This window comes from Theropithecus gelada, chromosome 10 (genome assembly GCF_003255815.1).
Source record: "Theropithecus gelada isolate Dixy chromosome 10, Tgel_1.0, whole genome shotgun sequence".
In the NCBI taxonomy this organism is placed as follows: Eukaryota; Metazoa; Chordata; class Mammalia; order Primates; family Cercopithecidae; genus Theropithecus; species Theropithecus gelada.
The window spans coordinates 64,867,203-64,891,426 of NC_037678.1; the positions used below are offsets into that span (position 1 = coordinate 64,867,203).

The 24,224-nt window shown below is 40.9% G+C and overlaps 1 protein-coding gene across 1 annotated transcript in view; it reads right to left on the reverse strand.

Moving 5' to 3' along the window:
• The window catches only part of CTNNBL1 (catenin beta like 1), a 177,890-nt gene that overhangs the window by 95,079 nt on the left and 58,587 nt on the right, over positions 1-24,224 (reverse strand). The window contains exons 5-7 of the mRNA XM_025398976.1: positions 19,012-19,109; positions 11,388-11,481; positions 8,639-8,730 (exon numbers count right to left, since the gene is read on the reverse strand). Coding sequence (XP_025254761.1) covers positions 8,639-8,730; positions 11,388-11,481; positions 19,012-19,109 — 284 coding nt within the window. The remainder of the gene's footprint in view (positions 1-8,638; positions 8,731-11,387; positions 11,482-19,011; positions 19,110-24,224) is intronic.

Below are 24,224 nucleotides of genomic sequence, written 5' to 3' on the forward strand. Positions count from 1 at the left end.
TATCACTGCCCCTTGGATGAAGGTGCACAGAGAGGAGCGAGTCTCAGTGATGTGTTTTTATTTATGGTGTCCATGATCCTTAAAATGCAGGCACGTAAACAATGACTATTAATCAGCAGCAACCTTTGCTACCTATCTGTGTTTTTGAAATGACAAAGAATTTCTGTACTTGGAAAAGACAAGGGAAGTATTTATTTTGGAACTAACACTTCCGTCACCTTACCACCATTCACAGATCTGTTTAGACACTGGTTTTGTACTTAAAGAGGAAGAGTTGCACCTAATCAAGCAATATTCAGCATCATTTCAGTTTTCTGTGCACGTCTCCCTCATCAAGCTAAGTGCAGCCTACAGAGTTTCAGGAGGTCGACCAAGTATGACCATCTTAGGTTAAAAGATCTATAAATGCAAGGTCTTACATGTGCTAAATGTAAGGTATGCTCCCGGGGCAAGCTTGAAGTCTTGTTTCAAGAAATTCAGCGTAATAGTCAGGGCTTAATGCAATCTGTGGTATGTTTCACTTTAAGAAAAATGGTTTCATATTAACGAAAATCAAAACATGAAGGTGAAAAGCCAAGGAGTAAGCATCCCTATCAAAATCAAGGATTCGCGAATAAAATTTCCCACTCAAATTATATAAGTTCCAAGTATTGCTATTATATTTTGAAAGATTTAAGCCGCACCAACTTAAACGTTAGCTTTGCAAGGGCCATGGTTCTTGTTTAAAACAAGATACTTAACTGAAAGAAGTCACAAGACAGTAGGTCATTAGAGCCATGGCCTTTCTGTGGATCTAATGCCTCTTGTACTTTATGCAATTTTGTAAGCTCCTATTTTCAAGTTGGAGGCAGTTTTTCTTCCTTTCAATGAATACTTATTAGGCACCTGCTATAGGGAAGACACAGAATTAAGCAAGAGAACAAACAGGTGTGACTTAGATCTGAACCCTGTCCACTGTTGTGGCATTTAAAAACCTTACACTGAATTAAAATTAATTCTGTAGAAATGTCAAATTTCAAAAAAGAAAAAAAACACACGGATCTGGCATTAGACACACCTAAGGCTGACTCACGAGCACGCCACTGCCTATGTGAACAAGTCTGCAGTTCTCCAACTATGTGCTGTGGCAACTGGGGTGCCACACTGAATTCACCACAGGATATTTAAAAATTTCATGGAGAACACAGGGAAATGTGACATCTGTTGGGCACTGCATTAACTAGGAGCTCAAGGTACATTTCTTCTGGTGACATCATATCTTTGTGGAGCTGTGTTTGGATAGCTGCTCTGACAAAAATAACTGTGAAAATGGATGTGAAATCAGAATGACGGCGGTGGTGTTCAATTAGATCCTAAGGTTGGAGGATTTGAGCAGTATCAAAAGGCACACATACCATTAGGAAGTAACTATGGTATTTAAAAATGAAATAAAAATATTTTTTCTTTCAATTCGTGTGTATTATCTTCTCAAATGGCTAACAAATTGTAAGGACATAAATACATATTAAATGGTTTGGACATAACTACTTAATAAATGAGACTATTAGGTACTTTTTGGCATAGCGGTGCTGTAAAAACAAAATTACTGAGACACTAAAAAACACCGTAAATTGACAATAGGAATCCATGACCCAAGGAACGTTCTTGGTCTCAGTTTCCTCATCTGTAAAATGAAAATAAAAAATAGCACTTTTTAAATTAAGGGCACTGACATGAAAAAAAGAAAGAAGAAATAGAAAAAAAAAAAACCCCACTTATTTGGAGAGTTACTATGAGAATTTAAAAACATAATATGAAAGTACCTAACACACAGTAGGTACCACAAGTTTTTCTGACAACCATAACCAGAAATATCTGCATTAGAATCTCAGCTCTAACAGTTACCAGCTATGTGACTGGCCAAATTAATATCTTCCTCATGAAGTGGCTGTACTAAGGGAACTGGTGTATACGTAACAGGCACCGACCAGCTGAGTTTCTTGCTATTGAGAATTCCTGGTTCTACAGAAAATCTCCACCTTCTGCTGTAAGACACTACTAAGAGTTTCCAATCTACCCAAAGTAAGTTTTTAAAAACCAGACTGATAACTTCATCATTTTTTAATTAAAACGTAAGTTCTGACTGACAAATTGACATGAAGGAAGAATCTAATCAGGAAACCAAAATGATGAGGCCTGATAACTCCCCAACGCTGAGCTCTGCAATGCTTCAGAACCTAAAAGCAGTACCAGCTGGGAAGCAGCTTGGCAAGAGGAGGTGGCTTCAGAGATGCCAAGGCCCAATGCTCACAGGCTCTCCCACGCGGTTCCCGTGTGGTTTGAGCAACACCATTTCCTCTCTCTGGTATTCTTTCTTTATCTGTAAACTGGGGATAACTGCACCCTCTTGGCAGGGTTGTGAGGATTAGAAATAATGTATGTGGCCAGGCCCAGTGGCTCACACCTGTAATCCCAGCACTTTGGGAAGCTGAGGTGGGAGGATCACTTGAGCCCAGGAGTTCAAGACCAGCCTGGGCAACATAGTGAGACCCCATCTCTAAAAAAAAATATAAATATTAGCCAGGTGTGGTGGTGTGTACCTGAAATTCCAGCTACTTGGGAGGCTGAGGTTGGAAAATCACTTGGGCCTGGTAGGTTGAGGCTGCAGTGAGCAGTGATGGTACCAATGCACTCCAGCCTGGCCAACAGTGTGAGACGCTGCTTTAAAAAAAAAAAAGAGAGAGAGAGACAGAAAGAAAGGAAAAGAAGAGAAAGAAAGGAAGGAAAGAAGGTTCTAGAAAAACACTTTAGCATGTAGTGAGCAGTCAATACATGAAACTCATATCAGATGGTGAAAACTTAGTGATGATGATGATGATGATAACAACCAGATGTTTTAATCTGGTAGAAAAGAAATAGAAGAAATTAGGCCAGGTGGGAAGAAAGGAAAGTAATCTTTCCTGTCTAGCCAAAGACAAAACTTACAAAGGATATTTTATTTCTGTTTAAATCTCAACCAGAGATTGCACAATACCAAACCGCCAAATTTCAAAGACATTTAATCAAAATTAGGAGAAAGGAGATTTTACTTAGCAGGTATAGTCTCTTGGATTTTGCAAAGTTAATCAGCGGGACTTGGAACTTGTAGGGCTCTCTTCTATCCAGGAGCCTGGCTCTCTTAAATCTTTCAGCTGTCAGAGTAATTATAGAGTCATGCATAGGTTTGTACTCAGCATGTACTAGCCTTGAATAAAATTAAACTTCACCTTTTTGGGAGCTGCTGCTTTTCTGGAAAGTACAAAACAATTATGCTACCACCCACAGCCAGAAGCTGCAGGTTATATCTGTAGCTCACCTCTGGTACCTGGAACACATGGGGCAGGTTCAGACATATCTACAGTACTGTAGAATTGTCAAAGCAGATTGTGCCCTACAAAATCCCAACCTCTGGTCATACAGGCTAAGAACTTTAGCATCAACCAGTTGTACATAAAATACAACTTAACTGAATGCTGCAACTGTTTCTGAAGCATTGGTTTAACTGGGTAACAAGAGGTAATCTTAATTTTGTTTTTTTAGAAAAGAAAAAAACACTTGGTTTTGCTGTTATTTTCAATAGTATGTAATATCCTAATAAGCTTGTATTCCCATTAAAAACATTAATTGTGATGCAGCATCTCTCACACTACTGTTATCTACGTACCTGTTAATCCATTTAATGTAATCATCTGCAGTGGTTTTTATCCTCATTAGAATAAATTAGTGAGGTTTGATTTGTTGGATAAAGAGATCCATGAATATCTCTATATACTGCTAGGCTACCATACAAAAAGGAGAAATCCAACACTACAATGCTGTCACCAATGTGTCACTCACTTAAGAATTACTCAAGGATTACTGAATAAATATGGGATGATCAGTCAAATTGCAAGGTTTTATCAAGTAATCTAGACATAAGTACTCTACTTTAGCTTACATCAGAATCACCTTGAGGGCTTATTAAAACACAGACTGGGCCAGGCGCGGTGGCTTACACCTGTAATCCCAGCACTTTGGGAGGCCAAGGAGGGTGGATCAAGCGGTCAGGAGATCAAGACCATCCTGGCTAACATGGTGAAACTCCACCTCTACTAAAAATACAAAAAAATAGCTGGGTGTGGTGGCAGGCGCCTGTAGTCCCAGCTACTCAGGTGGCTGAGGCAGGAGAATGGCGTGAACCTGGGAGGCGGAGCTTGCAGTGACCCAAGATAACACCGCTGCACTCCAGCCTGGGTGACAGAGCAAGACTCCGTCTCAAAAAACAACAACAACAACAAAAACAAAAACACAGACTACCAGGCTCCACTCCAACTTTGCAGATTCAGTGGGTCTGGGTGGACCCAAGAATGTGCACTTCTAACAAGGTGCTAGGTGATGCTGATGCTCCTGGTTGGGAAACACAGTTTGAGAACAGCTGGGAGGAGATACAGATATGACATAGACACAGTCCTTGTAATTATAAAATTTAGAGATATTTGGAGAAAGAAAATCAGCACACATAAGAATATTCAAGTTGGCCAGGTGATGGAGTCATCTCCACTTTACAGATGGAGAGAAGATGCTCCAAGAGCGTCACCTAGTTGCGGGTAGATGCTAGAACCCAGACAGGCTAACTCTCACAAGAGAACCCATTGGAAAAAGATGAAGGGGTTGATTTTTTTATAAAAGAAAGTGGGCAGTATAGGCTGGGGGCAAAGTACTATGGAAAGGGGGCATAAAGAAAATTCTGGAGGCTTGGGTCTTAATCCTAGTTCTATCTCTAACTAGCTACAGGGGTTTGGGCAAGGCACTTAATATCAACAGGTCTCAATTTTAAATTTTTTATCTACAACAGAACTTACAGATTTCCTTTTAGTTCTAAAAGTGAAGATTAGGGATTTAAGCTGTTTCATGAAGGGTGTGTAAAATTTAGAAATACGAATGGAAGAGAGGAGCCAGTCATTCCTGATAGAATCAGGAGCAGGAACAAAGCCAGACACAGAGGTCAAGATAATTTTGACCTTTGCAGAGCAGGGGATAGGTTTAAAAAAAAAAAAAAGAAAAAGTATCTAAAAGGTAACAAAGGCCAATGTTTCAAAACTGAAAAATGAACAGGTCAAACTGGACCAGGGTAAGAGGCAGAGAAGGTGGGATCTGATGTAGAAGGCACAGCATCACTCCAGGTAAGTTTCTGAATGGGGAATGGCATAGTGAAAACGGAGTTTTAAATTAGTCTCCAGAGTAAAATGGTTAACAAGAAGGTCCACATTTCCAGAGACAAGTGGATCTTAGTGAAAGTTGTACATTAGAATCATATGTGTTTGAAACATTTCTAAAATATACCAAAGACAGCGACTGAGACAGTAGGTCTAGGGTACAGCGTGGGAATCTATTTTTTCAGTTCCACTGGTGATCTTAATACAAACCCCCAGCTGAAACCCACTGCTATAACATCTTTACAATTTAAAAGCATTCTCATATTTGATTTCACAAGAACCTTGTGAGATTGGAAGGGCAGGGAGTATGATCCCCATTTTTCAAAGGAGAAAACAGGCCAGAAAAGTTAAGAGGCCATTACCCACAGCTACACAGCTAGTAAGTGAAAGTCAGGATCTGGGTCCAGGACTCACTAAGAGTCACCATGATGTTGAAGAGAGTGAAGATTATAACAAGTACTTCCCTAGATTATGAGAAATAAGAGCAAGGCATTGTTGTGAAGGACATGCCCTCTTGCTGGCCTCACTCTTTAGCAGGACTTTATTTCATTAACTAATTAATGAAAGAATTAATTAAGCCTGGGCAGCACAGTTTTCTTCTAAAAGCACTTGCTTACCAGTAAAAAACCCAAATAGCATTTTGATGTTTAAATATCCCTAAAAGCTTGAAAACTGTTTCAGAGACAGCAACATGGCTATTTACGCCCTGAGGATCACACCAATGCAGTGCCTACGTGGCAAGAGTCAATAGTTTGCTAAACTAGCAAATGGGCCCCTTCATTATGATCATAAGGGTAATGGCATCCAAGTCAAACACTCAAAAAAGTCAATTTCCCTTCCAATGTTACCAATTAAAAAAAAAAAAAAGACTCTGGGAAGTTTCAACAACTTTCAAAAGGCAGAAGGTCTGACATTCTAGTTTAATGAAGATCCCTGAACGAGTATTAAGTCTCAAGTAACTTGGAAAAATCTGTCCTGACATAACAGAGACCAAAAAAAAAAAAAAAGATTGAATTATTTTGTATATTTTAAAGTTGCGTCCCTAACCTGTGGTTACTCCCCCAACAACTCAGCTCCCTGACATCTACGCCACCCCCTTAAAACTCAGTGCTCTACTTTCCTCTCCTCCACTTGTTGCTCCCAAAACATCTCAAGGTTTTGGGAGGATAAAAACGTGTTGAATACTGAGGAAAGAAGAAACTGAGTTTAGAGAGATGTAAAGGAAATTAAATGAGAAACAAGTCTAGTTCTAAAACCAAAGGATATTTAGACTCAAGAGAGGAGGTCAAAAGGAACGTTGCAAATGACAATGCACAAATTAACTACTTGCTGGATGCAAGACTGAAAGGCAAGAGGGATGGGGGTTGGAGGGAGTTATAGTTTACTGACCTCTGCTAGGCAAATGTGCCCATACCCACTAATGGTAGCAGCTGGGCTAGCTGAGCATCCTTGGGCCAATATATTATGTAAATCAAGGCTAAAGATTTAATGGGAACAAATGGTTGAATAAACACGATTGGAAAAGACTAGAGTGTCAGAAATGGAGAAAACCAAGGAGCATATGATATCTTAGGCAGAACCTTCTCCTTTAGCCCTGCCAAGACCGTGCAGGACAAATCTGACCTGATACAGTCCAGACTTTCTGGATGTTTATGACACTCTGAAGCAGAGCAAAGCCATTAATTAGAGCATGACTTTAGCTACAAACAAGTGCCTCCTTCTCACCAAAATGTTGGGATCCTTGCCTGCCTGAGGACCATTTCAGTAGCATATAAGCAGTTCCAAACTGCCTCCCATCACACCTTTGGTTAAAACTGTTCTGAGAGGAGCTCTTGCCTCTTCTTTCCCCCATTGACTCTATTAGACAGTACTAACTGTTAAAAAGACAATCACAAGGACTATGCTAAGAAGGAAAGATAATGAACAAACCAAGAGAAATATGGACAAAGAATATAAACATAAAGCTAAAAGACATGAATACAAATGGCTAATCAACAACAAGAAGCCAACACACTTCACTTGATTTTAAAATTACAAATTAAAATAATACCAGTTTTCACCATCAGATTAGCTAGAAGCAGAGGGAAACAGATAACTCTAAATCAGTGGGGCAGCTGATCTATCAGTGGGATGTGATAAATCAGTGGGAATAATTTTGCAATACTACAAAAAACGTTAATGTGCATAGCCTTTGGCCTATCAATTCTACTTCTATGAATTTATTATACAGATAAACTGAGACAAATGTGTATTTTTAAAAGTTTGTATATAGTAGTCCCCCCCTTATCTGTGGGGGATAGGATCCAAGGCCCCCAGTGGATACCTGAAACTACAGATAAATTCTATATTTACTATGTTTTTTCCTATATATGTACCTATAATAAAGTTTAACTTATAGGCCAGGCACAGTGTTTCACACCTGTAATCCCAGCACTCTGGGAGACCGAGGCGGGTGGATCACTTGAGATCAGGAGTTTGAGAGCAGCCTGGCCAACATGGTGAAACTCCATCTCTACTAAAAATACAAAAATTAGCCAGGCATGGTGGCGCACACCTGTAATCCCAGCTACTTGGGAGGCTGAGGCAGGAGAATCACCTTAACCCAGGAGGCAGAGGTTGCAGTGAGCTGAGATCACGCCACTGCACTCCAACCTGGGCAACAGAGTGAGTGAGACTTAGTTTCAAAAAAAAAAAAAAAGTTTAATTTATAAATTAGGCACAGTAAGAGATTAACAACAATAAAATAGAACTATTATAACAACATACTGTAATAAAAGTTTTGTGAATGTGGTCTCTCTCTCAAAATACCTTTTAGTATATACTATACTTACCTGTTTTCAGACCATGGTTAATTGTGAGTAACTAAAATGCGGAACGCAAAACCACAGATAAGAGGGGACTACTGTATTCACAGCTGCACTGTTGATAACAGTACAAACTTACCAGTGGGAATGATGAGATTAATGTTGGTACATCTGTGTGGTGGAATATTAACTAGGCAACAATTAGTTCAGTGAGAAAATCAACTTGCATAAGAAAATATTATATAATTCTGTTTGTGAAACACACACTCTCTTACGTACACAGAAAATTTCTGGGAAAATGGATATGATATTGTTAACAGTGACTGCCTCTGGGAAGTGGAACTACAAGGGATCAGCAGAGGGGATCTTTTCAGTTTTATACCTTCTGTATCACATGAATTTGTATTTATAACACGTTTGTATTTTCAGAGGTACTAAGACTATTTTCAAAGCCTCTTGTTTTAAAACAAACAAAAATGGAGAAGAAAGAAGCAGGAGGTACCAGAAGCTTCCCAAACCAGATCATATGGCCCAGCATAACAGTCTATGCCAATAACCCAGCATCAATCACGCCCAGAGCAAAGATAGGTGTGAGCTGCAGTTCCCCACAGCCAAACTCACCTTCAGCCTCTTCAACAGCCACTGTAGAAGACCCTGCTGGGCACCGTCTGTACACATCTCAGGCCGGAACTCAGCCATGTTTTCCACAATAGCTGAAGGGAGACAGACACCAGTCATTTGGGAGGACAACTTTGTTTCTGTCTGCAACAAGCTTGCTTCCCATGACAGGCATGTTATTCCTCTCTCCACTTCCCTGCATTCCTCCCAGCCAGATGCTGGGTTGTCATTTTCAGATTAACCAGGGAGTTGCTGTGGTTTTCTTCTTCCAGTTATGCTATAAGTAAAACTCATAACTGAAAATGGTGGAACTCACAAAAGGGCTAAGTGATAGATTTTCTATGCTAATAGGGAACACTAGAGCAGAACACACAAAAGGGTGGATATCTGCCTAAGAAGTTTCACCCAGTCCCGAATGAGTCCCAGAAACCCATAACCAAAGAGACAGGGAGCTAGGCAAAAGCCTTAGGGAAAAATCAGGGGCTGGTGAACTCAGAGTCTCTCCCTTTCCTGATTCATCCATTTGCAGTTCTACTTCCCTGCATCAGGTGGAAGCAAGAATATTGCAAAGCAGGCAAGCATGGTCTTTTCAATTGAACAAAATAACACGCACAAGGGGAAAGGTCATGCTGGCAGAGGTAACTCCCAGGTACTAGGAAGCAAATATATATGGTCCAGCTATCTACTACAACAGCCAAAGTGTTGCTTAATAGAAAAATTAAAAATTAGGAGGAAAAAAAAGTTATTGCATGACTATGATACTGAAAAGGAGAACTTTTTTTTAAAATCACCTGGAGTCCTTAATATCAAACGGTTTCATTTCTTTCAGCCCCCCTTCCACTCCATATCCTGGAATATGTTACTATCGTGAAACAGCTACACTTTTGTGTCCCCTAAGCACAATACCCAGAACACACTGGGTGTGAATTTTGAAGAAGAAAGGGCTGAAGAAATCACCACACCTCCTATCTTCTTTCTCACTCCTTTGCCCACATCAGCCTCCACAGTGGCAAGTTAAAGGATGACCAGGCAGGGGAAGCACAAAGCTGTGGGAGCAGAGGAGTAATGAAACCCTGAGAGATGAAGAGCACTACGACACCCTGAATTACCTTCTGCCATTTCCTACAAAAATCAACTCATTCGTTTTAATCTTCCATGCCTTTATCCTGTTCTTCTGCTTATATTTTAGATGGTTTCCTATTGTTCACTTGAACAAAATCCAAGCTTCCTGCCATGGTTTACAAGGTCTTCCATTATCTGGACAAACTTACTCCTCCAGTTCCATCTCCCACCTCTGACTATCACAGGCCATTTCCAGTCTTTCCTCAAATCCCAGCCCCATTCATGACTTTGCAAATGATACTCCCCTGCCTGAAGGCCCTTGTCCCACTCCTTCACCTGTCAAAATGCACCTGTCTTCATATTCAGCCACAGTCACGCACAGGAGCTAGCTGCTCCTATCCAGCAATTTGGAGGCTCTTCTTCTTCATTCCCACAGTGCTTTTCACTGACTCCTATGATACCATATGTCACCCAGCATTGTCTTTCCTTTCTTTTCAAGACTCACCTGTCTGTCTGCCCTGTCAGGAGCAGAACCATGCCTACTTCACCATAATCTACCCTAGGACCTAGCACAGTGCCTGACAAACACCAGGCACTCAATAAGCGAGAGAGAGGGAAGAATCTCCTGAGCTGTTAGTAGCTGGCCAAGCTGCAAAAAGATCTCTGTAGACTGGCAGGCTGGTACTTTTTATTAACAGACAGTCAGTAGTCAGTTAACAGACTTTTGATACCGCAAAATCCAGCCGTCTGCTAACAAATGGCAATGCCAAATTCTGGCTCTAGACTACAGCCAACCCAAATTACAGAGTGTTGTGTTCCTCCTCTTCCCCCCAGGTGCCCATCTTTCCCCTTCTTTATGATAATCCTCAAGGAAAAGAGTCCAGAACTACAATAGAAATACGTGGTACACAAAGGAGCTAAAAATAAAAATCTAATCTCATCAAATTTTCTGCTTCCACTGGGCCTCGTTCATTTCTCAAGCTCTGCTTACAGATATGTCATCTCTGGTTTTATAAGACAGTGACCAGTAATAAAGAGGGCTACCCCCAAAACACAATTTTAAATAGGATATTGGTTCAACAACTTTACAAAAGAAAAGACTGGGGAGATTCAAGGAGGAGAAGGAAGAGGAGGAATACTACAGAGGAATCATTTTAAATGAAAATCTGATGTAGGGACAGTCAAGTAGTAGCAATATTTCAACTCACAGTTTACATGGTAGTCTATACCTAAGAATAGAAAGAAACACTAACTCTTTTTTAAATAAAATATCCTACAAAGGTACAGAGCGGTCCAAAAGTTTGCTGTTCCATTGAAGGAAAGTGATAAGAAAAACCAACTTAAAATGATTTAAAATGTTTAAATATACACATTCCAAAGGAAACAAAATTAACCAGCATAGACTTCATCCTAACTTTTGGAGGCAAAGGCCTGCTAACCAGAGCCAGCGGTTTCTGACTAGGAAGGTTACCTACTTAGTGGATTTCTGCTTTTATTACCTACAAGCCAAACCAAAGCTGCAGTTATATGAAATTTACACAAAGGTCTTCATTTCTGAGAAGGCAGTTTGGGAGCAGAAGGAAGGAAAACACTCCTGCTATTGACTCTATCATGAAGGAAGGGAAATGAGCACAAAGTCCCAAAACAAACACAAAGCAACTTGGGCAATGGCAAGCACCCTTCCTCTCACCCAGAGTGTTGTGGACGCCATCTGCCTCCTCTTTCACAGACTCATCCAGGCGCTCCAGATTCTGTACCAGCAGTGCTACCACCTGCCCATCCACCTGCAAGAACAGCGAAGCAAAAGGAGAGAGGGATGTTACAAAATGGTCCCCAAAATGTTCCTGTTCCCATACTTACTTCTCCACTATTTGAATGAACAAAGTGAGTAAAAAAGCAGCAATGTATGGTTTACAAGGTGCTCTCCCATCCCATTATCTCTTTTAAGTCTTAAAGTGACCCTGAGGTAAGTAAAAGGCAGGCATCATTATCTCTAACTTCAGATGAGTCAACTGGAGCTCAAGGAGACAAAGTAAAATCCAAGGTTAAAAGGTTGGTGAGTGATAGTGTTAGCACTTGAACACAGACCATCTGAAACCAAGCCCTGTGCTCTTTCTCCTTCTCTGTGGTACTTAGACAACTCACGAGAATGCCATCTTAAGCAAAACACATTTCTAGGCCAATGCACCAAAAGATGTTTCGCTGGAATGTTCACCAGTCACATTTTATGTTGACCTCAAAACATTCCTTGCTAAGCTTTTATGAAACTACAACTTATAAAGAATTTATAGTTCCCTCTTAAAAGGAATAATCAACACAATAAAATATCTTCTATTTGTATAACATGGGATGCACAGAAAGCTACTGCATTTCCCTTAATGGAGTCAGACATGTTGAGACAGACAGGAAACTTTCAGTAGCCACACCATATAGCTGATGTTTAAGACGTTAGTGACTCAGCCAAGACCACACAGCTATGGAGCAGTGGAGACAAAGGCAAAAACCAGGCTTCCTTCTCCTTAGGTGAAATGATGCTTTTACTACTTCATGCTACCTCTTGTGCACAATCTGTGTCCTAGGGAGACTGCCCTTAGGTAGCCCTGAGGCACACCAAGGAAGATAACTAAGGAAACACCTAGTTTTCTGTCATCAAGAAGGGATGATCCATCTGGTAACGGATTCTTAAGCACAGCCAATAAGTAAAGCCACCTGAAGACACGGTCTGCTGCATATTTGTGTCATCCTCCCTCTCAGTGTTTCAGTTTCCTCACTTATGAAATAGGGATAAGTTCTAAAGAGTAAATGAAAATATGTGACAGGCCTTACCCTAGGTCTAGTTCATGGCAGCTGCTCAAAGAATCAAGTAGAAGGTTTGAATCTAGCCCTTTACCCTGTTGATACCTGATTATTCACTGTTCCTCTCTTCCACTGGCTAAGAAAAAGCCAAGTTCCTGAAAGGCAGGCACCTTGCTTCATTCATCTTTCTATATCCTAAGTCTACTACAATGCTATATACAGCAGATACTCAGTAAATCTTGCTAAATTTAAACAAACTGATGGAACACATAGTTTGTGCACTGTAATTGCTCCATTTATCCTCATGTAATTCTCACATCTTTCACAGGCGAGAAAGTAAAGGCTCTGAGAGGTTAATTAGTCTGATTGAAGTCACAAAGCTGGTGGCAGAAGTGCCCAACTCCAACTCTACTTTTTCCCATAATCCCCCATTATTTCAATGAGGGGAGAGAATGAGGGAGAAAAAAGAAGGAAATGATCTCATCCAACCAAATACTTCCAGAGCCCTTGCATGTAAAGTATTCTATAGACACAATTCAAACCGAGCTTGAGGAGGCAAGCAATGGCAGGCGGCATAGATCTTGAAACATGGACTCTTTACTCTGTCTGGGTGAGATGTAAGGGAAATATGTGGACAAGGGAAACATGAAATTATTGACTAATTTGTGATACCTGAATCACAAATGAATTAGATTTTTCTAGGCTCTCCTTTATGCCGTGGTGTGAGGAACAAGGAGGGGATACTATTTGAAGAAACACTGATGCCAGATTTGGGAGCCTGTAAATACAGGAAAGTGCTGTTTTCCCATCTTGTGCCAAGAGCTATACAATCTTGCTCTCAAATCTCATAGCCAGCAAAAGCTTCACTAAAGAAATCCACTACAATGTTTTCCTTAATTAACTGGACAATTTGAGTATGTAAGAGAAAACAGAAAAACATCTGGGGGAAAAATATGAACCATGTCACAGTATGTTTTTCCCTAAATCACCCTGATTGACTTATAATCTCCCTGAATCCTAAAGCAGCAGACACCACTACTCCACTGGGCACCACCCTGCTTGCCAGTTCTGCAAACTGCTTCACCAATTTCAATAGCTTATTGCCGCTTTATCTGCATTATTTTTCCCCCTTTCTTTGATTCTTAGTTATGTTTCCCATCTCTGCTGTTTAGAAGGTGGTGGGGACACTGTCAGTGAGCAATGCGTTTAAGTCCTAGAGCTGAATGGTTATGGATAACAGGCCTCCAGCTAGAGGAAAATCTTTTTTCTTGCTACGGAAATCCAACCCCTTTTTAAGCTTGCAAACTGTGAAACTTTATGTTTAGTTGGGTTAAGTGCAATTTTATCTGATTGCAGGAAGGCCAAAAGCAGTCAAAATACATTTAGCTCAGAAAAACCTTCAAAAAATATTTATATTATGCATGGCTCTGGATATCACTGAGTAAAAGTACAAATTAGCATTCTGATCTATTCCCTTTAGCCCCTTGGGCCTACGTTCAATTTTCTGGACCTGTGACAAAGTCTGAAACTAAAAACAAATCCTGCTTAGGGATTAAAGCATCAGCTGGAGAACCCTTGCCTTGGAAATCAGGACTGTCTTGGGTGTGATGTTTTCTGATAAGTCATTTGTTATTTCTGATTGTTAGCAGGCCTCCCAAACAATATTCCGGGAGGTCCTACTGAGATAAAGTTCAAGGGCACGATCAGACATTATCTTCCACTTGACCAAAGAGGATGGATATAAGAGAAGAGGAAGAAATAAAAAAGAGACAGATGAGAGGGTTTGAAGGAGGATTCTTTTTCTATCTGGTACAATCTGCCAATAAGCTTTCTCAAGAGTTAGACTGGGGTTTTTCTGCCTACTAAGAGTTTCAGAAATTTCATATTTAAAAAACAGTAATAACAATAAAACCCATACCCACTGAATCTTGATCAAACAAGTTTTGAGAATAATACAGTAACATGGTCATAACGCAAAACTCAGGCCTTTTGTATCCGAGCTGTAACTTTTCAGCTTCCATTCTTGCCCCTCCAGTCCATTATCCACACAGCGGCTAGAAGCCCTGTTTAAAATGCTGGTCAGGCTACGATACCACTCCCCTGCTTACATCCTCCAATTACTTCCCTTCACCCTGGCAATGCCACCCAACCTCTTCACCAAGGCCCACAGAGCCCAGTGTGGTCCGGCCCTGACTCTGTGTTCTCCCTTCACCCCAGCTGTACATTCACAAGACTGGCCCCTTCTCTCTTCCTTCAATATGTCAAACTCAGTCTTGCCTTATGTCTTTTGCCCTTTTCCCATCCTGCTCTTGAACATTCTGAATGGCTGGTTTCTTCCAGAACTCAGGCCTTGCCCGACTATTTAATCCAACCTGACTTCCCAGCCACTCTATCTCACATCACTCTATTTTAATTCTCTTAAACAGGGAACCACTCTCTGATAGTTTTCTTGTTTATGTATCTACTGTTTCTCCCTACGCTCATACCATGTAAGCTCCACAAAAACAGAGGCTTTGTCAGGCTTGCTCACAGCTATATACCTGGTTCCCAGAATCAGGAACACATCAAGTGCTCGATAAACATTTAGTGAACAAATGAACAAATGAATTTTGCTTTGGAACAAATACAGATGAAGGTGAGAACATGAATGGAAATGGGAAGGAGTAAGATCCAGGAATTTTCATAGTAAGTACCCTTACAGCAACATAAACCTGGCCAACCTCAGTCTCACCTGGGCAGCACAAATCCATCGCCAACCAAGTCCAAGGCAAACCGAGATGGGGCTTCAAAGTTTAACATCTCAGTAGGGTTAACTGAGTGCAGGAATGGGTATGGAGGGTAGTTCCCTGGAAGTCCACATCAAAGCCACTTTTGTGGAACTCTATAAAGAGTTTCTGTAAAGCAAATGCTGGCTCCTAGACACTGGCCAGCTACACCACCCAGCCACACTTCATCTCCATAGGCTGGGACACCTCCATATGCTCTCATATCAAAGGCCCCCTTCAGAGGCCATTGCTGATACCTGCAGCTCTGCAGCCCTTCCTGATTATTCCATCAGAAGCGAGCGCTCCCTCCTCTTGGTGTCCACAGAAACATGCCTCTCATAGCTGTTTTCAATATTCTGCCTTGTATTATCATTACTTATTTCTTCCTTTTTAAAAAAAAAAAAAAACAAATAAAAACTAAAGCTCTATCCTCTCATGTCTTATTTAGGCCCACCCCCACCTAAATGTGGTTTTATTAAGTGTTTGTTCAAAATGTTTTTGAAATATTTTTTAAACTGAAAAAAATGTTTGTTGAACTCAATATTCACAGACATCTTACTGTGTGGCAGATGACACATACAATTTTAACCTGACATTTGCTAAGTGCTTAATATCTGCCAGGCATAGTACCTTTATAATGATAATGGTCAACTTTTATCAGGTGTTTACCCTGTGCCAGACTGTTCTAAAGACTTATTAAATATCTCACTTGTTCCTCGCTTTGGTACTGTATGATAGGCACTACTGTTATCTCCATTTTACAGAAAAAGAAACAGTATGGAGAGGTTAGTAACTTTCCCAAGGACACAGAATTGGTAAGTGACAAAGCCACTGCTCTGACCACTGCCCTGATGGAGATCACCCCTCAGGAAGGACAAACTTATAAAGAGACGTCTATAATCCAATGTGACAAGTGCCAGGATGTACAAAGTGCTAGAACAACACATCCTGCTGAGGTGATGAGTCTGGAAAAAACTCAAAAGGGAAGAGATTAAGTCAGGCCTCACAGGATGAGAGGTAGTATTCCAGGTAGCCCCAGAGAAGCAAGGCTAGGCAAGCGGAAGGCAAAGCATGAGCAAAGGCATGGGACTACCTAGCACATGGCAAGTTTTGGGACTGGCAAGTAGAAAAATGACTGTAATTTAATCATCACTCTCAAGAAGTCCAAAGTCATCTGTGGAGAGGGAAGCCAGGGAATTGCCATCAAAGCAATATACCCTCTTGTTTACCACTCTTCAGAAAAGAGTCCATTTTCCAAGCTACCAGATCAACTTGTTACAAAGCACAAATATTTGCCTTTTGTGTAAGTAACAACAGTAGATATGAACCAAATTTTAAAACCCTGAAGATCCCTGAGAATGCCAGGACAGCGTTCTTTCCCCACAAATGTGCTATCCTATTGCTTAGGACTTCCAACTGGGAAAAAGACCAAAGCAATAACTGCAAACTGCACACCACAATAAATTCTGCCACATGCCCTCTAGCCTCTGCTCATGCAATTCCAGGCCTCAGATATTGGCCCCAAATTAAAACTACAAAGACAACTCAACCCTTGTAATATGAGAGTACTTATCAAATTTCTTCCCGAATGCAGCACAAGAGTAAAAAAAGTAAATGGAAGAACACCGCCAGTTCTGTTCTCTGATATTTACTGATGACTTCTGACTGGTTGCAGACAAGCAAATAATCTACTGGAGTCCAGGAATGTTCAATGCTTGTGATTCCTACCAGCCCCACCAGGATAAACCTGTAAGAGTCAAAATCTTAAACTAATATGATAATAATAAAGACTAAACTAAACAAACAGAACATCCTGCATAGTAGTTACCTAATGGCTCCCCAGACTGAGGGTGAACTGTTTCTTTCCAAACAAACAATAAAATCTGCCAAGATGCAGTTTTTGTCGGTGGGCTTGGCAACATGGAAAAAACAAAGGGGACTTTTGTGTGAATTGCTGTTTCTGGGTACGTTTTACATGCAACAGCCAGACTAGCTGTTCCTCTCTCGTCTTCCCTATTCAGACAGGCAAAGGATGGTAATTAAAATCAGCCCAGGGACCAGGCAGGAAGGCTCATTCAGAGCCATGTAATTAACCTCTGGAAGGTAAGACTGCACAACGACACTACGGGGACACAGAGTAGGAGCAAGTGCCACAGTCTTTCCTCAGATGCCCCTCAAAACAAAAGGACTTCCCAACATCATCCTTTTCTTTCTGCACAGTGGTTCAAAGGAAAAATAAAGGCCCTGAATTCTATAAAAGTAGCAGTTTACTCTCTAAAGGAGCCTGAAAGAAAAATGGCCATAGAAATTTTCATTATACTCAGTCATAAATGGCCCTGCTGGACTCCAGCCTCACTCCCTGTAAGAACCAGTTCTTCATAACCAGTGGGTTCACAACGCCTTCATTCACACCAAATGCCAGCAGCGAGCACGGCACATGGGAAATTTCTAGTGTCGAGAACATTATGAGAAAGGGTGAGGAGGGGGTGGGCAGTGTAGCAGTGGGTTTTGAGATCATCTGGGACCCCGGGCCCAGCCATTCTGATTCAGTGGGTCTTGGGTAGGACTAGAAAGTAGCCAAACAAGCACCCCAGGTGCTTCTAATACAAGTGGCTGTAGTGATCTTTGATAAACTGCTAACTGAATCAAAACCAATACCAACATCCTTACCAGAGAGAAAAGACAAGAGAAGACAACAGAAGGAAGAACAACCCACAGAGCCTTGAGGAAGGATACAGCTCTGCAGGTGGACAGAGCTCCACAGGTGGTATCAGGGTAGGGGCTGGACTAGATGCACTTCTGCCACTGGCCAGCTGGGGTGCCTTTTCAGCTTTGTGGCCCTCTCTGATCACCAGTGAACTAGGAAATCTAGGGCGGTGGAAACAGAATTGTGGTGGGGATCAGAACATGCAGGCTCTTTTATCAGCTGTCACAGGACTGGCTGAGCAACCCAGTGGGAGTCTTCACTTCTGCAGCTAGGTTTCCTCGCATGTAAGGCAGTTCGACTTTCTGGCACCTGGCCACAGCTGCACCTCACAGACCAGCTCCTCTGGGTTGGCTGCTGCGTGGATCAATAGCTGAGGAATATTCTGAGGCCTGGCCTAAGGCTCCTCAAAAGACTGCAGACATCGACTGCCCTGTCTTCTACAGGCAGGGAAAGACATTCTGGCCTCAATGAGCTATAAGGTTTATTCTCATTTTTAACATTCTCCAATTCCTCTCTGATGACCTATTTGTAAAATAAGTAATAATACCTGTTCTCACTGGCACTTGGGATTAGAAAGTCCAGATGAGAAAAATATCTGTGAAAGCTCTTTGTAAAAAGGTCAGTAGCAACAAAAGACAGGAGGAAAGAAAGGGGCAGAAAATATAGAGTCTCGGAGATCACAGGTTCAAATCCTGGCTGTGTGACCATGGGCCATTTGTTTGGCCTCTCTAAGCCACAGCTTCATGGCTGTATATGGGAATAGCAGCAATAATGCCAATGTGAAAGGATGTGGTGAGAAGAATGAGAAATGGCCCTGCCCACTGCAGAGACTTAATGAGGGCGAGGCCTCTGCCTGACACAGTTTCAAAGCATAAAGCACTGCCCCAGTCATATCTCTACTTTTTCACTCTCCTTATTCACTCCGGTCTCGCCACAGACCAGCGTCACTGTGGAGTTCCACCTGGTACCCACTCTCAGAGACGATGGTGGTGGTAATGCCAACAACTTATACAAACCTGCAAAACCCCAGAGGATGTGTAACTTACCAGAGCATCGATAAGCACTTCTGCTCCCTCTTCACTCTCATGGAGGGTGTCTATATCTGTTAATTCCTGAAGCAAATCGACCACGGCTATGGACACATGTGAAAAATGTTAAGGGTATAACACACACACTGAAACGCTACCGATATTTTTCTTCCCTTCTGTTTCCTCCTCAATTGCTTTATCACCATTTACCTTTAATAGACTCCGGTTTTATTAACATCTCTTCAACAGGGTTCTACCCACAGTGGGTATTCATTAAATGTTAACTGACTCACTCGGTCTCTTTCCTTATGCTGCCTTCCTCGCTGCTTAGTCCATAGGTTCACTGAATTTTCACAGATTTCAAAATTTTAAATAGATCACCTGGGAAGTCACTTTTCCAGTGAGAAATAGACCAACACCCTCAACCTCATCTCGTAATTTAAATTCTTGAAACTCAGTATAATCTTAACTACCTTGTACAGTTCACCTTCGAAGGCAGTAATCATTTCTAAGAGGTGGCTGATGTTCACCAAGGAGTCTTCAGAGATCAGGACATGACATAATTGGTTGAAAACAAAGGGAAAAATTTATATGGAATTGGGCTAGTCCCCATCAACCTCTGTCCCCTCAAATGTCACACTGCTATGAATATAAAAGGAAGAATAGAGAATTTAAAACTGTGCAAAAATAGGAAAAGGAAAGGGAAGTACAGGGCCAGGCACAGTGGCTCATGCCTATAATAACACCCAGCATTTTGGGAGGCCAAGGCAGGAGGACCGCTTGAGCTCAGGAGTTTGAAACCAGCCTGGGCAACACAGTGAGACCTTGTCTCTACTAAACATTTAGGGGAAAAAAAAAAAATCAGCCAGGAGTGGTGGCACATGCCTAACGTCCCAGCTACTTGGGAGGCTAAGGCAGGAGGCTTGCTTGAGTTCAGGAGATCAAGGCTGCAGTGAGCTATGATCACGTCACTGCACTCCAGCCTGGGAAACAGAGTGAGACCCTGTCTCAAAGGAATAAAGAAAAAAAGAGAGAGAGAGAAAAGAAAAGAAAGGGAAGTATAAAGAAAGGGAAACATGAAGGAGAGAGTTATATTTGGAAACTGGGTGGCAGAACTAAACTTATAACTAAGCTTCCTTTCCCTCACCTGAAAACTCTCTATCTCTCTCTCTTTCTCTCTCTCTCTCACACACACACACACACACATACACAGGTGCACACACACACAACGGGGGCGGGGAGAGAGAGAGAGAGAGAGAGAGAGAGAGAGAAACAGATACCTTGCTCCAGCAAACTGCATTTATTGAATGCCCATGATGACTAAAGCACTGAACATGATAAAGGCCAATCCATTCTTCATTCTGGGCCTCAGTTTCCTCATCTGTAAAATGAGAAAGATAGATAATCTAAAACAATTTTAAAAACCATACACCACAGGCAATAACCAACATGTAACAAATGAAGAATACACACGGACAATATGAACCACACGTGTCCTGAAAAGGAGCAATCAGATGCAGCTGGGGAATTAGTAATGACTTGCTAGAAGAAGACTGCTCAGAAAACAGGCAACTAAAAATATGAGGACAGGCAGACTAGAAGGTAAAACCACGGGAATAAAAGCAGAGAGACTGGAATGTACAAAGGCATTTGAAAAGAAGAAAGGATTGGAGGAGAGGGGAGGGAAGTAGAAAGGGGAGAGAAAATTGTAACTAGCTGAAGAAAATAATATTTTGAAAGAATAAGCTAAAAGCTGTGTGCAGGATGCATTAAAGCACGGTGAGCATGAGGGATGGGGGTGGCACACAGGAGCCACCACGTGGACAGCATGTGTGGGTAGTTGTGGGAGCCAGGCCTGAAGGAGAAAGGCCTATTCCAAAGCTACCACATACAAAAGAATCCTGAAGATTCAACAACGGTCAGAATCAGGGCAGTTTTACTAAAAAGAAAAAATAAAAGATGCAGAACATATGAACAAAAATGACAGGACCTGCTAGCTGATGACTGATGTTCTGGGTGTTATATGCAGTCTTTTGCTGAAAGAAAAATTACTTGAAGGTTTGCTTTACTCATCTCTAACTGACCAGCTGACCATCATGAATATGTAATTAAGCTTTCTGTGTCTTACTCCTTCACTCTCAAAGGTGATATTTACCCAAAACTTAATATAAGCAAAGAGCTTAAAGGTCTTTGGACAAAAATCCTTCATGCTTAACATCTTCATCTAAAAAATAATCAGAAAGTTGTTGACAGAGTCAACATATGTGCCTGATATAGAGTAAACTGAAACACACAAATTATTTGAATCAATTATAATAAAAAACAGCAAAAATAACCAGGCTACCAAACTAACCCCTAGAAACCCTAGAGCTACCCTTGACTCGTAGGAATTAGTAGTTCTCCCTCTCTAAAATTAAAATAGTCATCATCATAATAGCCGCCATTTTTAAAAGTCACAGCATCATGTCTGGTGCTATGCTACTGGAATTCTTTCAGCAGCATTATAAGGTTCGGTGCAAGTACTATTTAACAGATAAGAAAGGTAAAGCTAGTAGTTGTTAAGTTCTCTGGCCTGTGGTGGCTCATGCCTATAATTCCAGCACTTTGGGAGGCCAAGGTGGGCAGATCATTTGAGGTCAGAAGTTCAAGACCAGTCTGGCCAATATGGTGAAACCCTGTCTCTACTAAAAATACAAAAATTAGCCAGGTATGGTGGCACACGCCTGTAATCCCAGCTACTCAAGAGGCTGAGGAAGGAGAATTGTTTGAACCCAGGAGGTGGAAGCTACAATGAGCTGAGACTGTGCCACTGCCCTCCAGCCTGGGTGACAGAGCGAGACCCTGTCTCAAAAAAAAAAAGTTATCTAAAGGTCACTGCAATAGTAAGGGGGAAATGTTAGGTCCACCTGATTTCAATAACAACGCTATTGCCAACTATATTTCATATTAATGCACAAGGGGATATACACTCAGTTTAAATATGGCTACATTCAGGTAAATTCTAGCTATTGACCCTGCTGTAACCACAGAGAAAAGAACTATCATTTAATTCCACCATAAATTAGTAAAAGACTCAGGGAAAAGAATAAAATGTTAACACCTCCCCATTCTTCCAAGAAACTCCCATATTTATTCTCTTGAAAAGTTCATAATCCATTCAAAAGCTTATTTAATACGTATGGCAACATTCACCTAAATCCATCCATCCATCCATCCATCCATCCATCCATCCACCTACCCATCCATCCATCCATCCATCCCCTCACTGTGGAGTCAGATGTCTACAGGACAACTGAGCTGGGCACGGTTGCTTATGCCTGCAATCCCAGCACTTTGGGAGGCCAAGGTGGGAGGACTGCCTGAGTCCAGGAGTTTGAAACCAGCCTGGACAACATAGTGAGACCCTGTCTCTATTAAAAAAAAAAAAAAAAAGCAAATAAATAAATGTCTATAGAACAAGGATCTAAATCAGGCATGCAATAATGCAATAAGTAGTGTTATCTTTATATCTCTTGAATAACAGCATGAATGATTAAATACTTATTAACTTGTATGTGATGATTATTAAGCAATAGCCTCAAAAAGATAAATGAAGTATATCTAAAAGATGAACAGATGAAGAGTCAAAGCAGGCTTGAGGACAAAGGTCATGTCATATTCATCTTTGCCTCACATCTTTAATGATCTGAATGATCCCAAAATTATCACCAGCCATGTAATCTTGTGCAAGCCCCTTTATTTCCTTAGAGCTTAATTTCCTCATCTGTAAAATTGGGGTAATAGTCTCTGACCAGCCTCTTCCACTGAGTAGCTATAAGGAATAAATGAGATCAGGTATGTCAAAGGCCAAGGAAGTTAAAATACTCAAGAAATGTAAAAGCACTATAATACAGATTGTTAGTCAAGTCTTCCCACAGAATGCCCAAAGCCCTCACTATTGCCTTCATTTTTCCAAAAGCCTCTAAAATCTAAAGTTTAAGCTAACAACAGCATGGTCCCCCCTTTTTGGGTCACAATGGGTTGGAAGATCTAATTTTATATTTCAGCTATGCCACAGAGATTCAGATTGATCAAGTCCTTTATCAGCCTTTCAGGTCTTGTGGGCAAGATATCACATTTTTCTTTGATTATTCTTATACCACGCTCACAAATGTGTCACATGAAACCTAGAAACTTAAAAAATAAGAAACATTTTAGACAAAGGTGATTTTATAGAAAAGCATAAATGGCTTTTCCAGGAAAACTTGTTTCTTATCATGTTTCAATGGATATCTACTTGCCTACTTTCCTGCCTCAGTTGAGAAGTCAAATAAGAAATCAGCTACCTACCAGGCCTGGTAAACATCTCATCAATCCTACCACTAACTGATTTTATATAAATTCCCAACTTTCACAAAATAGCATTTTAGCAAGGCAGTAGTAAGTCTGTAATTGCCATCATCAACTCCTGGGTAATATAATATGACCCAGAAGACAGAGGTCATTTGAAGACCAGAAAGAGGAATGAGAATCAAAACTAAAGACAGACAAACTCTCAATCTTGATGAGAAAATTCAGCATGGCTGGCCATCCCTCCAGCATTTCTTCACAAGCAGACTCTGGGCATGGGTGATAGGTTTTTCCACTGTAGTTACAATTTCATTTCACAAGGTAAAAGGCTCTTCTGTCCAAGTATAATAGGAAAAGAGAGAGCCTGTCTCCCTGCGAATTACTAAAACACAGTTTTTGATAGCCTATTTTGTCATGTCGAGTAGAAAGGCCACCCACGCACTCCCTCTGTACCTGTCCACTACTGGGGCAATAAGTTAGTGTAATAATAGGTAAAGCAGAAAAGACCAGCTGGGCACAAAATGGTCCATAACACAATGGCTCTTGGAAAAAAAGAGTGGTGTTTACTTCTATTTTTTGGCTCTGGATATTTGTTTTGGGGTCATATCCCACTTAGAGTCTTGGCACAGAAACTAAGCATTAATCTCATTAATCTCCAATGAGATGAGTCCACAAAAAAAAAAAACAAAGAAAGAGAAATAAGATGTATTAAGCAGATGGCTTTTTAAAAGTCATTTCAAAAAAGCTTTCTTAAGACAAATAAACCAGTATAGATTCAGAGAATATAACTGTTAATGCAATAAATGTGAGCTTTTTAAAAAATTCTCTTTTCTTTAAGTTCTAGACTAGGACAGTAATTAGATATAGCTCAATTAATGCAGATGAATTTCAAAACAGACAAA